This window comes from Centrocercus urophasianus, unplaced genomic scaffold, assembly GCF_019232065.1.
Source record: "Centrocercus urophasianus isolate 14NV4802_14NV808 unplaced genomic scaffold, USGS_Curo_1.0 seq_25, whole genome shotgun sequence".
Taxonomy (NCBI): Eukaryota; Metazoa; Chordata; class Aves; order Galliformes; family Phasianidae; genus Centrocercus; species Centrocercus urophasianus.
Window position 1 is genome coordinate 14659411 of NW_024884811.1, and position 24770 is coordinate 14684180.

The following is a 24770-nucleotide window of genomic DNA, read 5'->3' on the forward strand; positions in this document are numbered from 1 at the left end:
AGGAGAGGTCAGTTTTTCAGATGTTCTGCATGTCCTTAATTTTCTTTTAAAACACCTGTTCTTAAAAGTTTTAGGTCAAGGTTTTTTCCCCCAGTGCATTTCAGGTAGTCCTTGGCACGACCTAATCAGATGTCTTCACCTCCAACAGGAGGGGGGGATGCCAATTGCCATGCTTTTATTCCAAGTTGTAGGGCAGCTGAGGGGGCTCTCTCTCTTTTTTGTTATATGACCAGGTACTGGGAATTATGATCACATAAAAAATTCTGATCATATTTTTAAAATCAAAGTTTTAAGCTTTATGTGTCCAGGAGAATGCAGTGCATGTAGGGGAATAAAGGATAGAAACAACAAAAAAATTACTCTTCTGTTAAATTTTGAGGGCTTTTTTTTTTCACTTCTTTGTTTTGTTTTTTTGTTTTGTTTACTTGTTTTTCTTAATGCACTATTACCTACATTGAGTTCGGGAAGCAAAGAATATATTCAGGCCTCACAAATATTTTTTAGCTCAAGTCATTTTATGCAGTTATGTCCCACTACAAATTGTGTCATGTAAAACACACAGCTAAGTTGTTTCTGACACTGGGGGTCATTTCACATTAACTACATTAGTCTATTAAGCATCTTTCTTAGGTTAATTAAACAGATCAAACTTAGATTCTTAAATTTCAAATATACTAAGTAGGAAAGAGATATGCTCAATTACATGATTCAGCATCTGATGAAGCTGAAAACAGATGCTCTAAAGGAATCCACAACCATCAGGTAAATTGATGTCAATTACTTGATATAAAATTTTACTTGTGCTTTTTGTGTTTAGAATACAGCATTACTTGTGTTTTGGCAGTTCTGAATGCACTCCAGACTGGGTTTTGTGAGACAGATCAAATTAAAAGTGCCACGATCAGATGAAAATTATCAGAGTTTATATGAAGACAAAAGGCCACAATAGAGCATGCATGTAGCTATATATAATTATTACTATTTTCTGCTATTCAAAAAGAAGGAGTTTATCAGTATCATAAAATGTACTGTCTTGTCAGCTGTGGCTCCGGACAGCCTCGTCTAGTGGCTGGCAGCCCTGCACATGGAGGTGGGGTTGAAACTGGATGATCATTATGGTCCTTTTCAACCCAGACCATTCTATGAGTCTATGATGCGAAGATTCTGCTATATTCTGGTTTCCCTCTGTCATCCTGTGTTTAAGGAAATGCTCTCTCAAACTCATTACCAGGGCCAGGTCTTGAGATTATATAAATTTGTGTCTCTTTAAAAGAAATACATCAATTCATAACAGTTTGAACAGCCATCTCTTCAGCATAGAGCATTGTTAAGAACGACTGTCCATTCATTGCCCAGAAAAATTTCACAATGGAAAAGCAGCATTGTCAGCAATGAGTACTTGCAAATGTTTTGATTAAACAAAAGTAATATGAGCTTTAATAGCTAAAACTTTGAGTAATCCTGACCAAGGCTGAAACACAAAATTGTAAATAATTAAAAAAAAATAATTTTCAATTTTACTTCTAACCAATTAATGGAGAAAATATCCGGATTGTTGCTTTATTTTGTTTTCTTGTTTACTTCTTTCACTTCTTGTAGTGACAATGTGTTGGTTTTTTTCATTCTCTTTCTTAAATTGAAAGCTAGAAATATTACTCTGTATTTCAAATGAATTGATCACATGAATGCGGCTATGAAGATAATATCAGAGCTTCTGCTAGAAGGAGAATCTCCAGTTGTCACTGATCAGTGGGAGTACAGCCATTTGCTTGGATAAACTGCACTGGTTACAGGGCCAAAAGATGGACCTGCCCAGTGTGGTGGTACAGGTTGCACTCCAGATACGTTATAAATCACAAACACAACTAAGTAGAACGGAGAGATCAGCCACAGCCTTTTCTATTATATGCTCTGGACCAGATCAGGAGTGGAAGATTGAGATATGATATAAATACAAATCTGTTCATGCTGACATTGACCTTCAGTTCAGCTAACGTGAACTTTGATGTTATGTTTGGCTTTTTTAAATGCAGGTCATTTCTTTGTGACCAGAATAGTAGAGTGTATAGACTATGCAGAATACTTTTGGTGGAGAGACCCGGTGTTCTAGAGCAAATCCTGAAAAAACTAATTTTCAGTTTGGCGGTTATTCATTACTGCTGGGTTTCTTGGAAACTTGAATGACAAAACCTACCTGCTTTGGAAAGGCAGTTTAACTGAACTGCTTTTTCTTATTTTCTTTTTTTCTTTTATCTGTCATTTCAGGACTGAAAAGCACTAATTCTTTCTGCTCATTACTTTTTCCTGACAAATAGCAGCTTTGCCATATTTGCTTTATAATCTGCTGTGATTTATAGACTGAGTAAAAAACGGAGATAGTGAAGGAAATGGAGAAGGCTTTCTCATTCATTAGGATGGATTTTTGAGATCTAACCTTTTGGGGTGTTGTTGTTTTTTTGTTTGTTTTTTTGTTTGTTGTTGTTTTTTTGCTTGTTTGTTTGTTTTTTGTTTGTTTGTTTTTTAAATCTGTACTAGAGCAAAACTTGAGCTTTATAGTGTCTTTTTGTGAAGAGAGAAGCTTTATTCATGGCAACTGTTTAAGATGTGCTAAGGACATCTGCCTGCGGTGCAGAAAACTTGTATTTACTGACTGAAACCAGGATTTTGAACTTGGCTTTCTCAAAAGCATCAGTTCACAGCTTTCTTTTTTTTTTCTTCAATTTTTTGACTGCTGTATTTTCCCATGAAAGCTACTGTACAGTTTTTTTTTCATTAAAAAGTATTAATTGGGCACAAAATAACTTTATATACGAGGCTGAAATACTCACCTCAGATGCAGCAGTTCTTCACATGTACGGGAAGGATTTAGACAGCCCATCATTCCTGCATGAATGTTATGGATTGCCTGGCTATTGATTAGAGATTTTCATTTTATCCTGGCAACACCCCTGCAGATACAAGTGCACTGCTGAGGCAAATTTATTACTCCTTTCCACTGAAGATGGGTTTCAAAAAATTCCAGTCTGGGCCTATGAATACATGGCACTGTGGTACAAATGTCAACTTCTCTCTGGTGACAGCAAAAGGGTTCTAGGGAGGGCATGGAGCTCCATCAGGGGGGCGTCAGAGGAATGTTAGGAAAAGGCTCTGCACCAGAGGGTGGTGGGCATGGAACAGGCTGCACAAGGCAGCAGGCACAGCCCCAAGCTGCTGGAGTTCAAGAGGCATTTGAACAACACTCTGAATCATAGAGTTTGGTATTTGGGTATTCACATGAGAGGCCAGGAGTTCATTTCAAGATCTTGCAAGTCCCTTCCAACTCAGAATCATAGAATTATGATTCTAAATTTATGTCATGCCCCACTAAATCTGTTTTCTTGAGATCATACTTACCTCAGCTTGGAGTCAGTGGGATGTATGTGCTTTCTACACTCAGAAAATAACACTCACATTAATGTTTAATAACAAGCATCCAAAGTTCAAACAGGGCTTTTTTTAAAAAATAAAAGAGAGAAACAAAACCGTTTTACTGACATCACTCCATGTGAGGCCACAACACACAGTTGCTTTCAGAGAACTGCACCTGGGCTGACTTCAGTGGGTTCCTGTCAGCACAGATGGCCACCCGCATGAAGTCTGTAGAAGTCGCCAGTGCTCTGAATTTTGCTTGGGAGAAGATTTTGAGTGGTGGTGGGAGAAATGAAAGGAAACTGTACTGAATCAAGGAGAAGATAATGCATGCAAGAAAAGTTATAATTTGCATACAGGCAGTGTTGCTGGCCGCATTAGCGTTCTGTTCTACAACATGTCGCATAACTAGTCAGTGGCACAGCTGTTTGTATTGGATAATGTGATATTGGCAGAATTAAAAGTGGAGGTGCAAAGCATGCTGTCTAAGATAGCACAACACTTTTCTAAGTGACAAGCACTACATCCGCCAAAATAACATTTTGACCATCTTTAGAGAGCCCCTTAAAGCCAGCAAATTGTTGTCCTTATAAGATGGCAAAATGAAACAACATCTTCCAAAGTTACAAAAAAAAAGGGGATTTTTTTAATCACAGGAAGTCACTACAGTTTACAGCAGAATCAAGACTTAAAATGTCACTGGTGGTTTTTTCTTCAGTGTTCAACTGGATAGTTACAAAACAGCTCAGTCATAAGGTGTAAGATGAGAAAGAGAATTGTAACTTGAGGCAAGCGATCTGTCTAGATGGAAGTAAAACAAGGTGATGGTGTAAATAACATAACTTTTCTTGATCTGCTTGAAAGTGCTATGAAATCTGGACTAGCAAGTAATTAATAAACTAAGGTAAAAACTTTTCAGATTTCCTTTAAAGACATTCCTCCTTTGCTGTCTTTGTACATAGGGGAACCTAAAGGATTCATCTTTCAGCAAAATTAAACTGAAATATTAAACATGGCTGAGAAACAGAAGAATCAATTTTTGAAGTTCCTAGAACTGAAGAAAGATACTTGGCTGAAACACATTCAAAGCTCTGAGTTTTGATGCAAACCAGACCACAGTGTACGAAAACCCATACAATATATGCAATTCTGTACAAGTGCATTGTCATCACTTGAGTGCATCTGGCCCCAAGGGAGTTTTGTCACTGACAGCATTACTGTAAGATTTCTTTCAAAAAAGGATTTTTCTTCCTTTGTAATTACAAACTATCTTTCGTTAGCTCAAACAAGACAGTTCCAACCAACTAGTTGAATTAATTTTCCCTCAGTCCTTCTGCTTTTCTCTTCATTCTCCAGCTATAATTAAATGCATCATAATTACAGAATATTAGGTTGAAAATTTTCAGTAAACAAACAAAGAGCAACCACGTGCTTTCTGTCTGCTTCAGTCAGAGACTCTTTCAGGACTCTCCACAGCAAAGAAGAATATTAATACTATGGAAAAAATCCTGTCACTGAAGTTTTGTAAGTGTTGCTTTTAATTGTTTAAGGGTTCCCCCCAAAACTCTGATTGGCTTATATCAGTGAAAAAAAAAAAAAAAGTAAACTGCAATTTAAAAATGAACATAACCACTCTGATTGAAATATGACTACAAATTACTGATCTGCCTAAGAAAACAGCTGCTATAATTGGCGCACTCATAGATCTTCTCTGATATATTCTCTTTTTTTTTTTTTTTTTTGTAAGACCTTATTTGGTATACTTATTCCCTTTTATATGACCAGACTGCTGTAAAATTAACAGCAAAATGTGGACTGTGTATGAGTAACCTTGTATGAACGACAAGCACACAAATGTTTTTCTCCCGTATTTTCAGTCTACATACGAATTCTAGAGTCATTCCTGCAGTTGACTAAGCTAAATGCCATTTAGCCCAATCCTGAGTTGTGTATTCAGTATCTAAGATGCATAATTTAAGATTCTGAAGATGCACCTATTTATTCTGTTGAAGAAACCTAAACGATTGCTTGCTAGCAATTGCAAAATGATATCAACAGAGTAATTGAAATTGATCTGAGGTATTTCTGGTTTGAATTCAAGTATATTCCCAATATGTTCTTTGAGTTAGTCCAGAAATTGCAAAGAACTGAATGAAAGACATGATGTGTTATGTAATTTTACAATCCAGTGTTCTACTAAACTGGGGTCAGTGCTGGATGAAAACAACAAAATGCCTATGGGATTATTCTGCATACAAAAGAAACCTTTGTGGTGGATGTATTGAGAACACTAGGAAAACTTCTGAGGTAAAAAGAAAAAGACAGCTTTGAATTATTATGAAAATTGACAAAGGGAACAAAAAGTGCTAGACAGAAAAGCATTGAAGCTGATTCTATTGAATAATTTTCTCTAAGTTTTCTTTTTTCGGTTTTTGATGTCTTCTTCTTTCCTAGGCCTGTTTGGCTCATATAGTGAAACGCTTTTGATGAATCTTCATCATTTGGTTGTATTCAATAGGTAACAAAACACAAATAATTTTGCTGTAACAAGGACACGTGTATTCCAAAATCTGGTCTCATCCTAGATAAAAATAAGAATACAATCTACACTAACAATTTTAAGTGAGAGCTCAAGAAAAATGATAAGAACTAGCTGAAAATTTCCACATTATTATTTTCATTTGTGTTTTGCTTTACAGTTAATTGTAGCGATGGGTATCCAGAGTATCACATTAATTTACAGGTAATTTCATAGTAAAGTTGGAAACCATGTTCCTCAGTACAACATCTAAACATTTACTGAACTCCTCCAGGGATGGTGACTCCACCACCCCCCTGAACAGCTTATTCCAGTGCCTGACCACTCTTTCAGAGAAGAAATTTCTCCTGTGTCCCACCTGAATCTCTTCTGGCATAACTTGATGCCATTCCCTCTTAAACCATTGCTTGTGACATGGGAGAAAAGGCCAAACCCCACCTCGGTACAACCTCCCTTCAGGTAGTTACAGAGAGCAGTAAGGTCTCCCCTGAGCCTCCTCTTCTCCAGACTGAACAATCCCAGTTCCCTCAGCCATTCCTCCTAAGAGTTGTGCTCCCACTCCCTCACCACACACGCTGCCCTTCTCTGGACACACGCAAGGGCCTCAATGTCTTTCTTCTGTTGAGGGGCCAAAAACTGAACATAGTACTCAGGGTGCGGCCTCACTAAAACAGAGTACAGACAGATGATAATTTCTTTAATCCTGCTTGCTACACTATCTCTAATACAAGCCAGGATGCCATTGGTCTTCTTGGCCACTTAGGCACACTGTTGGCTCATGTTCAGCTGAGTGTTGATCAACATGTTGCTCGTAAGATGCATCCTGAAGCCTGAAGTTCTCACTTTTAGCTAGATCCAAGCCAGTCCTCTGTGTTTGGCTTACAAAAATGCCTGCAATTCTCATACCTTTCAAGTCTGACATAGTTTCTCTTTGAGCTGGGATGTCTTTAATTTCTCCTAATTGTTTTAGTAATATATCCCTGGTGGTTCTCATACGTAAAACTGTACAGTGTTGTATATTCTGTTCTATCTTGTCATTTCCTGGATCTATTTTGGTTCACATGAAGAAGGACTTTAGATGAACCTTCATTCTTTGATTGTATTATGCAAGTCACAGTGCACAAGTTAATAACGATATTATAAAATAAATCCAATTTTCTGCACTGCTGAACACTCCTGAGTTCTAAATGGTTTTCCAAAACAACTTTCCCAGCTTTCATAGTTCCACTGTAGAAGTGAAATACTCTCCTGTAGATGACGCAGGTCTGATTACCATCATTTGTCTACTTTTGGATTCCTTGGAGGGAGAGCTGAGGTTTCATGTGCTTTTCCACAATCCTGTTTCTGAAAATAAATAAATTAATAAATTTTTAAAAAAGGAAACAAACATAAAGTGGGTCAGACTAGCAGCAGCTGTACTCGGCACTAGTGAGGCCACACTGTGGGAACTGTGTTCAGTTTTGATTTGGAGCACAAGTTTTATGGGGAGCAGCTGAACTGGCATTGTTCACTCTAGAGAAGCAGAATCTCAGAGGAAACCTTATCACCCTGCAACTACCTAAAAGAGGATTGCAGTGAGGTAACAGTTGGCCTCTTCTCCCATGTAATTTACATCAAGACTAAAGGTAATAGCTGTAAGTTGCACTAGGAAAGGTTCAGGTTGAATATTCAGAAAAATTTCTTCTCTAAAAGAGTGATGAAGTATTGGAACAGGCTGCCCAGGGAAATGGTGGAGTCACTGGAGTCCCTGGAGATTTTCAAGAAAAGTGTAGATCTGGCCCTCAGTGACAAAGTTTAGGACGACCACAGGCATGGTTGACGGTTGGACTACATGGTCTTAATGGTTTTCCCAACCTCTGTGATTCTATGACTCTACAATTCTAGAATTCTACGATTCAAGTCTTTGAGGAAGACTGATTTAATTTACTGTTAATATAGAGTATGATGGTGAGAAAAAAGTAAACAGAAACAATAAACAAAAGAACCTTTCCCAACCCCTGCCTTCCCAGATTCAGTTTCACTCCTGACTTCATTATAACTTCCCTATGCCAAGCAGTGTAGGGACGGGGAATGGGGGCTAAGATCAGTCTGCAATGCTTTGTCACTGCCACTCCCTCATGGTCACCCCTGCTCAGTGCCTGGAACACCTCCTGAACTCCTGCATTAACTTTGGTGCCTGCAGGGCCCTTCTCATGTTTTTCTCAGTCCTCTCTTCCACTGCTGCTACGCGATGTTGTTTTTTTTCCTTTTCTTAAATATGTTATCACAGAAGTGACACAAGTTTTGCTGATGGGCTCAGCTTTGGCCATGGTGAGTCCCTTTTTGAAATGGCTGGAATCTTCTCACAGAAGCCACCACTGCACTCTCTTCACCCACCACCACTTAAACCACGCTACATAAACACAGCACAAAGCTTTATGCATATTATTTCATATTTGTCCTTCTGAAGACATGCACAAATCTTTTTAACCTGGAATGTCAATTTTTACTAGAAAGCAATAACCATTTTCTTTTTATTAAATATACTCTCAAGCATGCACATACACACAAGTTGTGAAGTGTTCATAGAAAAATCAAGACTAAACTGAATGCTTAGATTTTACATTTTTTATGGTATACTTTGGCAAATGTACTTTGACTTGAAAAGTCAAGACAGTTTTTTCTCAATTTCCAGAGAAAACATCTTGTAGGATTGAATCAGGTGTAGAAGAATACAGCTATCTTCATTAAACACAATTATATACATACTTCCACTAAAATTGCCATGAAAATTTTTATTTATATAGCTTCTATTCTGAAAGACAGAAACTTCTCATGCTTCAATCTTCCATTTATCATTTGATACATTTCTTAAAGATCATTTCTATCAAGTTCTTTATATCTAGTTTCTGAAAATAATTAAGATCTTTTAGTTAGCCGAATACTTCTTATAGTAAATAGCTAGTTATTATGGAATGCTTTGCTATTAATTATTAAATACTAAAGTAACTATTCAGTACTGATAGAAAGAAATATAAAATTTAAACATCAAGATCTTAGGAAGCTTTTTAAGCAGTATGCTGACAATTTTATCCTAAAGAATTTGTTTTATCAATGAACATATCTGATATTATCAGTTTCCTCCTGAAACTGAGCCTTCCTGAAATTTTAAATTTGGAACAATAATGTTCCTTGTTTGCAGATGTGGAAGATAAATGATCAAAAAGCCCCTGATTTGAATGCAAGATTTTGTAGCATGGGAATTTTTTATGCAACTGACATTTCATATAGACTATCAGTGTCCGCACTTCTAAGGTTACTTTTTAAATAGAACTGTATGCTCTGCATGATGTCCTTGTTTTTTACATTGAACAAGTCAAAGAAATTGTCAAGCTCTTCATTCATTTGTTTAATTAATTTTAAACTACTACTATCTTGCATTTACTCCATCTCTATTCCATTCTTCTCCTGCATATATTTTTCCCGTACAATACAAAAATAATTGGCTCAGTTTTATAAATAATTCTCGCTGAGAAAAGTAATAATAATGATCATTAAGGTTGTTCATCCAACAACTAAAGTTCAAAGGGGAATTAATATTGGTTCCCCTTTAGATAAGGATATGCTTCTGCATGTTACACATCAGTTGTTTGAAATCATTTCCCTCATGCCAGTCAGCTCTGCTCAAAGTATTCTGAATATTCAATCTCATATTTAGCCACCATACAGCTCAAAACTGATCGTACATCCAATGTTTTCAGATAGCAACATCATTTGTAGATTTTTCTGGTGTTCTTTTACCCCTCATCTGTTTGTTTCTACAGTCTTGTCGTAGAGTAGAATGGGATATGCTGTCATCAAGGTATGCAATCTGTGCTCTGTGCCATCTTGAGAATGTAAGGCACTGAAATACCACTTAACCGATGAAAATATTCCCCAGTTTAGATCAATGAGATGTTCTACATGGAAAAGAGAGGCAAATTTTCTATCTATCTGCTCAGATCCTGATTTCCATGGTGTATGAGCAAACATCAGCAATGTTTTCTTAAAACGGAAGGAGCTAAGCAGAGCTAAGTCTTCATTTTCCTCATTTCCCTCCTCCAAAATTTCCCTTTTGTGGGAGGTAACTTCCTCTGAATAATACTGAGAAACCACTTTTATTGTCTTAGATAAAGAACAGTCAGGAGAGCTGAGAAGAAAAGAAAAAAAATAAAGATTGTATTGAAATATGTCTTAAGGTAGGACCTGGACTCAAGGAAGGCAAAATCAAAACCATTTTGTGGTCTTTGTTTTACAGGCATGAGCAATGCCTCCTGTAATCTCAATGTCTGTACGGTTACAGCACGTCTGATAACAGCATATGAAAAGCACTGAGCTTCAGAAATCTTGCAAGCATAGCCTGTTTACTTTCAGCAGCTCCGAAGGAGCATAATAATGAAACACGAAATAATGGCTTGTATCTAAATCAATATGCAGGTTAGGGAAGCAGAGCAGAGATCAGCTCTCTGCAAATTATGAATAAAGTAGGAAGTGGGTGATCAGCTGCTGCAAATGTTGCTGCAGGTTCTCAGCAAATTCTCTGTAAAACCCAGAAGCCTTCCCCAATCTTGTATGTAGAAATGGTGACACGTTTTGCAGTAAAACTGAAAAACAATACCGCATCTGCAAATTGGCTCAAAAGAATTTTATTTTGTAAAATAAATGTTTACTTCAAAATGCAAAACTTTCGACCAGCAGTGTAACTGTCTAGAAAATCTTAGAAGTCCTTTTTTCTCATGGGAAAAAAAAAAAAAAAAATCATTTAGATGTATGAAATTCCAGGCATTTACCCTGTAAACCTCCTTCCTTACAGTAGCAGATTATTGTTAGTTTTTCTCTACATTAACAAAACCAGAAAGGGGTGACTCCTCATTGGTAGCACATTGTATCAGGAATCATAAAGAAGGAGGTCTTTCCATAGACTAAAGAAAGAGAGATGGTCTGGTTTTTAGGATACGAAATGAAGAAACAGCTTTTCCCCTCTATATACAAGAAAACTATTTCTTATGGAACAGGTTTTTCTATAACGTGTTTATTGATACATTTTTGGTGAAGTAGGTGAGATGAGAGTGAACTTGAAATTACAGTGATCTGTAAGTCCAGTTTCTATTTTTTAGTATGCATTCTTCAGTTAGAAATTTCTGGATGGAGGCCTAGATGCTGTGGCCCAATACCTTACATGTAATTCACAGTTCTTGCAGTTAAGGTTACAAAAGCAGTCTGGACGTGATCCTGGGCATCCTGCTCCGACCGTTCTTGCTTGAGCAGAGGTTGGACCAAATAGCCTCCAGAGGTCCTTTTCAGTCTCAGCAGGCATTCATAGTTGCTGCAATCCAGCCAAGGTTCAAGAAAAATATGAAGAGCTGAAGCTGTGCAGAATGGGATTGCTTCCTACCTCATGGGCAACTATCAAAACTATTATTTTTCATCATTGCTACTTAATAGCTTAGTGCCAAGGAATCACAGGTTGAACTGATCAGCAGTTTGTACCTTCAACTCATGGGAACTGAACTGCAGCTGTGAGTGCTTTACTGTGCTTTTTTCTTTGACTGCTTCTGATCTGCTCAGGCTGAGAATTTGATACTGTTCCTCATTTGTTTGCTAACCTCTCATCCAAGCAATGAAACACCCTGATATTTAGGGAAGAGGATATATAGAAATGTGCCAGTTCAGCTTTGTCAGCATTGAAGCCCATATCATAAAACTTGTGAGTCTGAAAAAGACTGGGGAGAGGACGTCCTTGCTGAAGCACTGGCTCTCATCAGATTCCTGTTTCATCTCAGCACTGCTCGTTGTGATTGTGTGTCTTCCTTCAGTAAGGAATACAGGTGCTGCTGGGGTTTTCCTCCAGGTCTGCTAGGTGTTTCTGGTGTCAGTATCTCAGGACTGAGAAATGCAGCATTTTGAGGCAGTCATGGATGACTTTTAGTAAGGAGAGAAAGGGTATCATCCCTTTTTACTAACCTTAAACTTGTGTGTGACTGCATAGAGTACAGAGGTGCCAAGGAATTGGGTTTATCTGTTTATATTTTGTTTCCATGCTTTTGTTGTTGCTGTTGTTTGTTTGTTTTCTATAGTTTCTCTTTGAATTCACACAGTAAAGCATGGTTCTCAGTTACTGAGAACTATTATACTTAGGCTGATTTTTACTAAAATTATAATGCAGTATACCTGGATGAAAAGCGAAGATGAGTTCTGTCTCTAGATGTTGTATTAGCTACTGAAGATATTTCATTATCTCCTTCACAAGTCAGCAATGGCAAGGGTCAAGGTATATACATTACATCAAGACAATTTCAGTGTCCTGAATTTCCTGATATACAAATGTTCTGCAGGAATGCAGGTGACCTCTGCTAACTGCACATACAGAAATGGTTAGAAAAGGCTCCCCAAGCCCATAGGAGAACAGTTTACAGTGTTCTGTGCTCAGTTCTGCTGTGAGTGCTACAGCTCTAAGGATGATTTTTAAAGTTTAGTATCAATCACAATTAGCAGCAATTTTTAATTATTTTTATGGAAAGTTTCTATGGCAAACTTCTCTTAGCTTCCCTACAGCTGCACATGACTTGAGGAGCTAATTCCATTTCATCCAGTCTTTCATTTCTTTGTCAAGAATTTCAGTTTCTTTATCTGCTTTCTCAGCACCTCCTGGTATGTGAAAAAGCAAAGAACAGAGAAGAGGCCATTTGGAAGTAGTGTTAGTAATCAAAGCTGTCATGCAGTGATGGTCCATCACATTGTTTTCTGTGGCTTCCCTTAGGCGCCTCCTTAACCAGGAGACAGTTTTGATTTAATCTCTCATACTGACTGTCCAGAGCTGATTTCAGTTCCTGTACCAGCACAGACCCTTTCTGAATCCTCAGAGTACCAGGGAGAGAAGGGAATAAAATTAAGTTGCTCCAATACAAATAAATAGATAGATAGATAGATAGATAAATAAATTTCTACTGAAACATCATGTAGCTCTGTCTCTGTAAGCCTCCTAACAGCCTTATCATACTGAGTGTTGCCTTCCTATTTCACTCATCCCATTATTTTCAGTATTAGAATTGAAGCATTTTATACTCAGAGCAGTCTCAGTTTGTGTAGGTGTAGGTAATTGCACTTCTAAATCACTTCAACAGTTAGAGAACAGAAAAAGCTATGTTTCCGTTACCATTATAACCATTCAGTTTATCTAAGCTTCAAGCAATGAAAATAGATAAAAACAGATAGGTTGTTCAATCCTCATACTTAAAAAGAATTAAAAGGTGTTTAATCTAAAATGCATATGGAGTTCTTTCCTGACATTTTTTCTTTTTGCTTTGATTTGGCTCTTGAGAGGGTGGAAGGAGTACTATGCACAGGAACTTGAGCAGAATCATTACTTAGTCTTACAAACTAATCACAGTGAAGCAATACTGTAGCATGATATATCACCGTGGAAAAGTTGATATGGGATTGACAGTTCAAACACAAAAAATTTCAGAGTATAATCAATACCAAATAACATCACTTTTATGAAAACAGTCTTTCTGCCTTCATTCTTTGATTAGAATCCACTTGAAAGGATCCAGCTGCAGAGAAATGCTTAAACAGTCAGTTGTATTAATCTTCATCAGGGACTGTGGAGAAATAAGGGATTATTGCTGGTAGTCTCAATGAATAGAGACTCTGAACAGATAAATGAGAATTAAAAGTGAAGTGAAAATCAAGTAGTTCAGTGCCTTGTAAAAAAAAAGATCTAGATAAGACAGAGGATAAACAACTTGACAGCTGAAAAAGGACAGTGATGTGACAAGAAGGTCTAATATATAACAATTTTGAGACAAAAACACTAATTTTTTTGAGTTCTACCCTTAAGAAATCTTTGTACAATTAGAAAGTTTTGAGAAAAAAAGCTTTTTGCTAATGCTCCTTAGATTGATATTTGGTTGCCTGCAGTTCCAAACCAGGAAAACTAGAAAATGCTTCCTAATAGCTAGTGCTGGTCCTTAAGCTCATTACTTCTTGTCTTCTCTGCCATATAAATGGAGAAGCAGGGGGTGATTTTTGTTGTTGTTTTTATCTTTTATTTTTTAAAAAAGAACTGTTTTACTTTGCCAGAGACTTTTATGTATTCTTTTTTGCTTTTTTGCTTTCCTTCAGTCTTGTCATCTTCACCAAAATAAGCACAATTCATTCAGGTCTCAGGAATTCACTTTTTCAAGATCTCTAATCATTCCCACTTTGGCTCTTTCCAGCTGGTGCACGTTATCACTGCTGCAGTCTCTTCAGTACTCAGTGTTATTTCACATTGTTCTGGGGCTAGGCTTTTGAAGAAAACTGCACTTTCGGCATTAAAATTTTATGATCTCACACATTTTAATCTCATCAAATTTACTTTTGTTGATATGTATGTTCAGGTATTGCTTCAAGAAGCCATGAGCTACTTACTGACTGCTTGGAGGGGAGCCTGGGTCAGGTAGTCCTAACAGCCCCTTCCCAACATGGGTTGATGTAGACTTTGTGATTCTTGCCAGCACATTGTCATTACAGTGCACTTGCACGGGGAGAAGGAGAGACTGCACAAGTCCATGGAAGATAATTTTTTTGAGAACTGTTAATATGCAGAAGCCGTGTTTAGCTTATCTAAACTCACAGCAGTTACAGCCTAGGAAGAAGTACTGTTCATGCACACATGTCTAGCTCTGAGCAGCAAATGGCTGGCCAGCACTGTAGATGGGTACATGACAAATTCAGTTTGTTCTGGTATTTGTTACTAAAAATAGGTAAAATAAACATAGTATAGCAACTACCCTGTCACATTCATGTCTACTAATGCAAGGAGATAAGAATAACTCCTGTTTTCTGCCACCAACAATGATCTGAAGTGGAGAAATGAAGCACAGAACATTTATATTGCCCACCGTTTTATTCTGTAATGCAATAGGCTTCAGGCTCCTCATTCTGTCTCACGATATTGTTAAAATGACATCAACCCAAAAGAGACAGGTAATGGGATTCTTAACATTTTTTTTGTGCATGCGTTATGGATAAATTAAACATTCTATTTTATAAATTTACAAAAAGAGAATCTGCACAAGAGCTTTTTCCATTGAATTTCAAATTCCCAAATTCCCAAACAGCTAAGGAAAGCTCTTTCAGTAGTCTTACATAGTTTCAGTCTGGATATTAACCACTACTAAATACTTCTTGCTTTGTGTTTAAGCCACTTCTTTTTCCCAACATTTTGGAAGATTACTCTGTTCACGACAAGATATTCATCTCACTACACAGGTGTAAACTTGAAGAGGACCTCCAGAAGACAAAAGGGTTCTTTTTGATTGTTGTTGGTTTAACTGACATGTGAATACCCTTTCTTCTCCTGCTCCTCTCTTTCTCAGATTTTGCTGGACTTTGCTCCATACAGCTGGGAAGAATTCCTTCTGGGTAGCTTTTAATCCACTAATGCTAGTTAAAATATAATCCTGTGCTTAACATCATGGCATCCAGGCAGTGATTTTATTTGAATATGTGTGAGTAACTTCTCTGAATGTGAACTCCCAAAGCAATAGTTAGAACAGTTTTGGTTGCAGCCTCTGTGTGGAGCACACATTCAGTGCAGTACACAGTGCAGTCTACTCACATAATTATGGCTTCTGTGTTTCTCCTGCACTGCATCATCTTGTTTTTAAGACTACACCTGTTTGTTGAGGGTGTAACTTCCCACATTGCATCTTTTCTAGTATAGGCTTGCCAGTTAAAAAACTAGATCCTATCTTCTATAGCTGACATTACAAATCTACTTCAAGCTGTACAGAGATCTGTACAGCTTTTAATTGATACCAAAAAGTCTTTTCATTTCTCATCCTTTCTCTTTAAACTTTGTTTCTGAGCAAGGAAAACTCCAGCAAGACTGCATCACTGCTTCTGTGGCACTGACCATTGCAGGCGCACTGTAGAATAAATGATAATTCAAGAGCACAACAGCTTACACATGGGACAAACTGATGTTTTAGTATCTTATTCATATGTTTGCAAAAACATTTTCAAGGACTGTTGTAGGCATTAAATTCTTCTAGGCAGGAGGTTCCCATTTTCTATGCTTCTTGAGCTGTTTGCTTGGTTAATTTAGTCTGTTCTGTTTTGATTATTATTATTATTATTATTATTATTATTATTATTATTAGTTTGTTTGCTTTTCAGGACCTAAGAATGAAGGGTTTAAACAAATGGCCCCTTCCCCACCAGCAGCCTCCCCATCTGCACCACCTCCTCCACCAGCCTCTCACCCATCCCTGCACACCCCTGCAGCTCCCAGCCTGCCGCCCAGAAATGTCAAGCCCAGCTCTGAAACAATGTAAGTGAGCTTAACATCCGAGGTCCTTTGTCTTCTCTCCTATTTCTGCCTATTTGTTCATGTAGCAGCAGCTGAAGATGGTTTTCCAGTTTTCTGGGCATTTTGCTCATGTTACCCTTTCCCTCCCTGTACGGAAAAGTTTCCATTCTCTGTGCATTTTTTAGTTGTTTCCCCATATAGCGTTATCTGTAAGAACGCTTTCTCTGCCCCTTGCTAAGGCGGTAGGGGAGGGAGCAGACAGACACCCTGCTGGCTTTTGTACTCCAAAGAGGGGTACATTTCGTATGCTTGCAGAAAGTCGGCCGAGTCAATAACGCAAGCCGTCCAGCGCATCTTTCCGGAGGGAAAGAGTCAGGAGGGTCAGTCTGTCTTAGCTGACACCCCCCCGTGAGAGCGCGGGGAACCGAGCTCAGCGGTGGGTGTGAAACCGCACGACGGAGCGCAGCCTGGCCGCCCGCGATAATATTAGAAGCCTCTGTTACGCCTCGGTCTTACTTCGCCCTTCTTCGAAAAGCCGCCAGCTAATCGGGAAACCTACAGCAGCGAAGAGGAGAGAGCACTTCTTTACGGCGTGCAAAGTGACCGGAAACAAGCCGAGGATAATATCGAGCTCTCCTCCTGCCAGCAGCTGGCTTCAAAGAGCAGACGGGGAGATAGATGGGGAGCCGGGAGCGCCCGGCAGCGCCCTGGGCTCTGCTGCACCCGGGAGCCGCACTGCGTCCCCCCCTGGCGGCGGCGGCCCCGCTCGGTGTTTGTTAGGGGGTTCTCGTTCTCCCCTCCTCGCTCCCGTGACGCCTCTCTGATGAATGAATGCTCGGGTCGACAGTCTTCATTCGACTATTTTAAAGTGTTCAAAAGTTAGAGATCTCCAATGTAATTGCCGGCTAAATTTTCAGTTTCTTACTTCTCTCGGTTTGACAGCACTTTTAGATCCAACACCAGAGCCCTTGTACCCGGCCCACCCTTACGATGTGGTTTCTCCCGTCCGTTGTTTGCACTTGCCATACAAGTCAGGGAGCAATTTGTGGAGCTATATTTAACGTTGTGCAAAACATCTGGCATTCTGCTTGTACTTTGTGTGAGAAGCCCTCACCTGTGAGCATGATTAAGATGACCAACACACTCGGTTGGGTCAGCCCATCTGCCTACTGCATTTCTCATACCGCACCCATCTCCATGGTATCTGAGTGCCTTCAGCTCATTTTCTCCATTCATACTCTGGATCAAGGTGTCCCTTGTGTGAGAAACCCAATCGCAGGAAGAGCAGCTTAGTGAATTGCACGAGTACTTACGGAACGTATGAGGCTTAAAAGAGTGCCCTGCCATTCTGTAAAATAATTGAAGAAAGCACCAGAAAAAAATAGTTATATGAAAATACAGTCATAAAATCATCTTTATAGCTTTCACATGTTCCCTTTTTCTTATTTACAGAAATCCAGCCACTGAAGAAAATTATGATGACGTTGAATTTCTTTTACAGGGTAGGATGGGTAAGTTCTAATTAATAATAGCTATATGAAGCTGTAAGTAAATTGCATTTATAAGAGAAGCAAAGGCATATTTATCTTAATGTGTTCGTGAATGATTCGTGTAAGTGATTATGCTGGTACTGCAGTTTTATGAGTGAAGAAGTTTTTCTCACATAGCTGTTTTACAATTAATATGACATACTCTCAAGAACTGCTTTAAATATCTCTATTCCACTCTCTTCCCCTACTCCGTATTTATTTTGTTGTTCTGTTAAATGTACTGGGACAGCAAATTAGCAGATTTGAAAATCTGAGCCCAAATGAATGCTGTTCGTTCAGAGCCGAAGCTGTATGCCCTGGTGAAACAGGCATTGTTTTATACTTGATTAAGAAAATAATAATATATTCATTGTGCTTTTAGTTTTTTCTTTCTGATCTGCCTTCTGTAAGAGGCAGTGAGTTGCTGTGTTGTACCAGGAGCAGCCAGAGAAGCAAGCAGATTGCAACACAAAGAATTTCAGACTGCCTTCTGATCTCTGCTCTGGAGGCATCAGTCTGTGCCAGGCACAATATGTGTCCTTCAGCGTGATGGCCATCTGTGCTGTACAGCAGTGTGGGTGCTGGAGCAGCATCTGAGCCCAAGCTCTTTGCTTACCTAGCTTACCTGTGCAGGGAGGAGGAAACGGTGGATTCAGATTTCCTTCTCCTGCAGCCCAGGGCAGACACCGGCTTAACATGAAAACCTTTGCACCCCCTATTCAGCTGCAGGGCTGGTGCAAGAAAGTTTTATGTGGTCTGCTCACACTGATTTGTCTTTTTTTAACGTTGATTTTCTCGTGTAAGTAGACATTTTTGCATAAAAATTGCATAGGTATATTAGTGTCACTGAAGAATGTTGAAAACAAATTTTTCACCTCTAAAAATGTGGTGAAATATGCTAGTTTTCAGAAAACAGCAGGTGAAATAAAATGTTTATGGCAGGTATGTCTACTTTACAAAGTACAAGAAAAAATACCTTGAAAACCTCTGTTTTTTTCACTCTCAGATCCTAATTGAAAGCAAGAGTCTACATTTATTTCCAGTTAATGCCACTTATGTTTCAGCAGTCTGTAAAGAGTTAACTCTAGAGTGGATTGCTTTCAAACAACAAAAAAATAATATCCTGTGTTGGTTTTTTTTCTTTGTTGTTGTTAAACAGGTCCTGGAAATAAAGATGGGGTAAGCATTATCCTCCCTGATAAATTTATTCATTTTACTGCAAGTTACTTCCAATTAATTAGAAAATTAGTTGTGGAGCTAATCCAGCCATATTGATAATAAACTGTAGAAGTACTTATTATGAAGGGCATAAATAAAACTGTGTAAGCAGAGCAACCTGGAGCTAATTATCAAAACTGGCTTGACACCAGTACTTGGTTTTTATTTTTTAACAAAAGAGTGTTTAACAAAAAAAGAGTGTAAAAAAAACCTTTTATTTCTTCTGACATTTAATCTTACTGAGCTTTCCCAGAAACAAGGGCCCTGTTCTATTTTGGTAGTGAATGACTTGCATCAGTTAAGCACAGGTTTGTCTGGATGTATTCAAGTGCCTAATCTGTCTTCCATTTTGATCCCAAGCATTCCAGACTGGGATATTAGTTGCTGCTATTAACCATGGCACTTTCATCATGGCAGTGCAGTAATCACTGCAGATAAAGGCTTTCCAGGACTAGCATTGCAATTAAAACAGCCACTTTTGATGAAGCATTGTGCTACTGCTACTGTAATAGTAACAATTCAGGGCTTTATAACTGGGATATCACAAATATAAAGTCAGGAGAAAAAAAAAAAAAGAAAAAAGAATGAGTCTGAAAATGTAGTAACTAGACTTGAGAACATCTGAATTTACATCTTGCTGTAAATGTTTTTATATAGTCCATATGAAGTTCATATAACAGGTGCATTTTCTTCTTTCCAGATGTATCTAAGCCACTGAAAATGATTTTTGTCTTACAGGACCAAGGAAGTGATGGCGAGATGTACGAGGACATAAATGACATCAGGTATTAATTTAAAACCCTGTAGCCTATTGTATCTTTATTAGCAAAAGCTTCCTACAAAGGGTGCTTCATCTGGCACAATAGTGTGATTCCAGTGCAATAGCTGCCAAGCATTATTGGATTCATTCATTTCACTTAGAGAAAGTCAGATTGTTCACAGTTTTTTTCCAACTTATATCTTATATGCCCTGGGGTGAAAAAAAATTCTGTAATAAAAAAATGTGGTTACTGTGAGCTAGGTAACAGGAAAGTCTGATTTCTGATCTAATGAACATGTACGAATCACTATTTCGAATTACAGCTTAGGAGCAAAAGTAAGGTCAGGCCTCTCAATATTATTGTACCAGGGAGATCCTTTTGTTTTAGCTGCTCTTGCTTTGTATATAAATGTACATAAATGAATTTCTTTCATTTGGCTGGATTTACAGCTCTCATGGCCCAAGACTCCTGGCATTTCTGTAGAGCTGAAATCAGAACTCTGCTCACCCTTTAGCCCTTCATTTTGAGGAGTGTCTCATTGCACTAATGGCTAAATATATGGGATTCATTATACGCCAGAATGTAAAGAAACATTCTAATTCCTTCAGAATAAACAAGATTCTAAAGTTCCTACACCAAAATATCGTTTCAGAAGTATAATGACTTTCAGCAGTAATTTCTTGTTGGGTTCCCTTTGAAGATGGTTAGTTTTGAAGCAATATAGCCAAAAGAAGTACTCCTCATTCACTTAGTATTTTTATTTATAGATTTTCTTTTTTTTTTAATTTTATTTTTTAATTTGAACACATCAATTCAGCAAAAGTATTGATAAAGCAAGAGGGAGCCTCACTCAATTGGTTCCGTAGGATCTGCAGAGCATAGCTCTTCCAGCCAATCTTCTGGCAGCAACCTGCAAAGCTTTAACTATAGTCCTACTTACATCCCCACCTCTTAGTACCATCCAGCATGCAAGGCATCACAGGCAATGAACCCTGGTGTATTAGGCACACTTACAGTGCACTGCATTTTAGTTCAGGCTTCAGTTTGGGTTTTGTGAACCACTGGTAGCCTGGATATGTATTTGGCATCTATGTTGCTGCCAGTTTCCAAGCCTCCTTACCAAAATCAGTTCAGAGATGTTTGGACATGCACCTGCAGAGCTGGCCTTCCTTTCTGCTACATTGTCCTCTTGAAAAACAGCTACTTTAAATTATGTATGTGGTATAAGAGAGAGGGCTGCTTCTTCAATTTTTTGCAACCGCATTTGGGTTTAGAATTTGCATCTTTGGTTTCACTGGGAGAAGTAGTCTTCTGTCACATGTAGCTGTTTTTTGACATTGGGTAAGAAACCTCTATTGAGATTTGCATTGCTCTTAATTCTAGAACATCAAAGGAAAAAGAGAAGAGGTCGGAAAAGGAAGAAAAGAAAAGACTGGATCAAGAAAAGAAAGAACAAAAGGAAAAAGAAAAGAAAGAGCAGGAAATAAGGAAGAAGTTCAAAGTAAGCACTTTGTTTTGTAAACTGGGCAAAGACATCTAAGATTCATTAATTAGCATTGCTGAGTTCAAAATAGTTTGCAGACAGCTGAGATGTGTATTTGTTGTGCTAGGTAGGTCAAGCACCTGGATAAATCCTGAGTACAGTTTTCATCTACCCTTTCATGTTTGGCATACGCCTGATTTCAGACTCTGTACTGAAGACAAAGATGTTTTTTCAGTGTTTATGCTGTTTTCATTAAATTCCGTTATGTTCTACTTATGAAAAGAAAAAAAGCCTTAAAAGCATTTCTCTTTACTTCCTAGTTTAAAATAATTTTCCTTCACTGAATAGCACCAAAAGTCCTTTATAAAAGTGAAACTGGGGACCATATACTTCATACTGTTTGCTTAACTCAAGCTAGACACAACCATATTGAGCCTCTAAGAGATTTCAGCACTAAATAGCATCACAATGCCCTTGTCTTGGTCCCCATCTCAAAGGGACTTCCAGCCTAAGGAAGGGAGTATGGTACATTTGTATGGGAGCTATGGTTACTGTCAGAGCCTAGGATCTGAGTTATGAGGTAGTTCTTTCTGCTTTCTGCCATTTTTATGGAGCCGGTGGTCAGCACGCTCCCACAGTTTACAAAATTGCCAATCATTTTCTTTTAATTGATGCTTATTTGTGATGTTCTTACTCTGTTGCTTTTGGTTTCATTGTACATAGTAGGTGGATTTATTTTTCTCCCTTTCTATTATGCACTGTACACAGTGAAGCCATAGTGATTCTCCCACATCATGGCCTTGCACTGGTGACGAAAGACTGATATGAGCCAAAGAGCAAACATTAAAGGAAAATATTAAAGGAAAATATTAATAGCTAATAGTGGTTTAGCTGATGTTTGTCGGGGGTTAGCCACATATCTACTTCATATAGGAATAGATTTTCCTAAGATAGCCTACAGTTGTTACCAGCCAAACCCTACTGCAACACTACTGACATGGTAAAGCCACAGAAGTTAAAATCCAAACAAGCTTCCTCTCAGCATACATAAAGAGACTCCTGAATTCTACCAAACTGAGTGATCACTTTAAGGTGCTTGTAGGATCACTTATAAAGCATAATTTTCTGCACATAACTTACGTGGAAGACTTTCTTAATCTTACTGGAGGTTTCTTCGTATCAGTAATTCTGCTATAACTACATAGAGCTGCCCAGTAGAATCAAATACAAATCTGTTCTGTGAGAAACAGTTCCACAGGTTGATTTTAGTCCTCTGTTACTGTGCTTCTGCCACTCACTCAGCTGTTTTTTACTATCTGGTTGCCTTCTCTTTTAACACCCAGTTTTAACTGTAGTTCATAAGTTGGAAGTAGGGGTGATGTCTTTGTATTTGCCTACAGTATTTTAAATGCCAATGAAACAAATAATCATCATGATAGATATTTTATCTTTTGTGTGAATGTTCGGGAAAGAACTGCATTTTTCTACAACTGTGACTTCTTTTGTTGCTTTTTTTCTCCACAGTTAACAGGACCCATCCAAGTCCTTCATCAGGCACGGGCTTGTGTTGACAGCAAGGGAGGAAAGAATGAACTGACTGTCAAGCAGGGGGATCAAATTGAGATCATTCGTCTAACAGACAACCCAGAAGGAAAGTGGCTGGGCAGGATAAAAGGATGTTGTAAGTTCTGCTTCTTCACTGTGCTCCTGAATGTTTTCACTACAGGACAGGGAACATGTGTGTGCATGCAGCACTTCACCAAAAGAGTCACCTTAACAAGACTGAGCCACTGATCATCAAAGCAGTAATTACTACCATGAGCCCTGCTGTCCTTACCTGGCATGCAGGTCTCAGTACATAGCAGCAAGTTACTGTACAACATAATGTAGCATCAGCAGGCACTACAAGAAGTTAGGAACTATTCTAGGCATACACTTGGATCTTCAAGGACCTGTTGAGAGGCAATTCAATATCATCTTTCAAAATAACATCAGAATTTGGCTCCATGCAAGTAATGATGTTGGCTTTTTCAAATTGTTCTAAGAGAAATAAAATGGATGTACCTAAATTAGAAGCAGAGAATAGAAGATCTTATTTTAAGTGTTTTTTTTTCCACTGATTTCTCTCTTTTTTTTTTTTTTTGGTCTGAAATATAAAACATTTTTCTGCTTGTATTAATAAATTCAGTGGACCCATGACTATGATGAAGGACTGATTATATGGCTCCTGAGGTGTAGCAAAGATATTAAAAGATGATCCACAAGTGGAAGTCATTAAAATCAGTGAAAGTTATTAAAAGCACTGCTTTAAATTTTGAGGAGACTGAAATGACAATTTCATTATGAGTTTGAGTATATACAACTGGACAAAGTGTCTCTCCTTCCTTATATCATGTTGGAACCTTTGTCATGGACTGTCCTTAAACATGCTAAAAGATTGCAGTGGACCCAGGGTCAACTGATAGGGAGCATGTACCAGCTCTCTTTTTGGAGCCTGCTAAAGAAATTCTTAGGCTGTAGCCAAGAAGCAAAGATGAAGTTAACTTGACACAAGCTGATGAGATTTGTACATATGTAGGCAGATAGAATGACACATTTCTCTGAATGTTTTCAAAGATGATCCAATATAACATAATCAGTGATTCTGTATCTTCTGTTAAAACACTTTTTTTACTGCAGGCTTTAAAACTCTGTAATTAACATGGTTTCATTTATTTAGATGGATACATTAAAACAACTGTAGTGGAAATTGATTATGATTCTTTAAAAACAAAGCAACAAGCTGTTGTGAAACAACCAGAGATTGACCAAGAAGTATATGATGATGTTGGAGAGCAGGACAGTATTAGCAGGTATGTATAAGGAACACATTAAAAGGAATCATCTCAGCCAGACTAAACAGGAGAAGTTTTACTACTACCAAATAGACTGTTTTCATAAAACAAAAACAATTATTTCTATCAAAAACATGTGACCAAATACTATTCATTTAGTAGTCAAAAGAATAAGAATGGACTCAGTGGTTCACTATCTGTAAGCACTCATCCTCAGGAGTAATCCTTGCTGTCCATAGTGTACCATCACAACTCGAAAGAAACAAAACAGGAAACCTGCAGGATTTGCTATTTTCTCCCCTCCTTCTCATTCCTTGCTCTGTTTCCTGAAGTCATATACTACCTTTTCTAATATGTAAGAATGAAAGACTCCAGAAGCAGTCACTATGTTGGAGAACTTTTTATCACTGTCATTGCTCTCAAATGATAAGCCTTACTAACTCTCTTCCTTATTTTTTTTTATTTTTTTTTCCCTGATATGGGTATGAGCTACATTTTTTTTAACTTTTTGTTAAAAAAATAGAATTGCAAAACAGAACCTTGAATGATAATCTAGTTCCAACTCCTCTGTTATGAGCAAGGTCATCTTCCCCTAGATCAAGTTCTACAGTTAAACAGTCCCCATGCATTTGCAAATGCAGCGCCCCATCACAGCCTCTCTACTTCAGTGTGCCGTGCTT

The 24770-nt window shown here is 38.1% G+C and overlaps 1 protein-coding gene across 4 annotated transcripts in view; it reads left to right on the forward strand.

The window, feature by feature from the left end:
• FYB1 (FYN binding protein 1) overlaps positions 1-24770 on the forward strand; it is a 47442-nt gene that overhangs the window by 8014 nt on the left and 14658 nt on the right. For all 4 annotated transcript variants that reach the window (XM_042825743.1, XM_042825744.1, XM_042825745.1 and 1 more), the window contains exons 3-9: positions 16133-16286; positions 17718-17776; positions 18954-18973; positions 19751-19797; positions 21157-21274; positions 22781-22937; positions 23976-24108. In XM_042825743.1, the coding sequence (XP_042681677.1) occupies positions 16133-16286; positions 17718-17776; positions 18954-18973; positions 19751-19797; positions 21157-21274; positions 22781-22937; positions 23976-24108 (688 nt within the window). The remainder of the gene's footprint in view (positions 1-16132; positions 16287-17717; positions 17777-18953; positions 18974-19750; positions 19798-21156; positions 21275-22780; positions 22938-23975; positions 24109-24770) is intronic.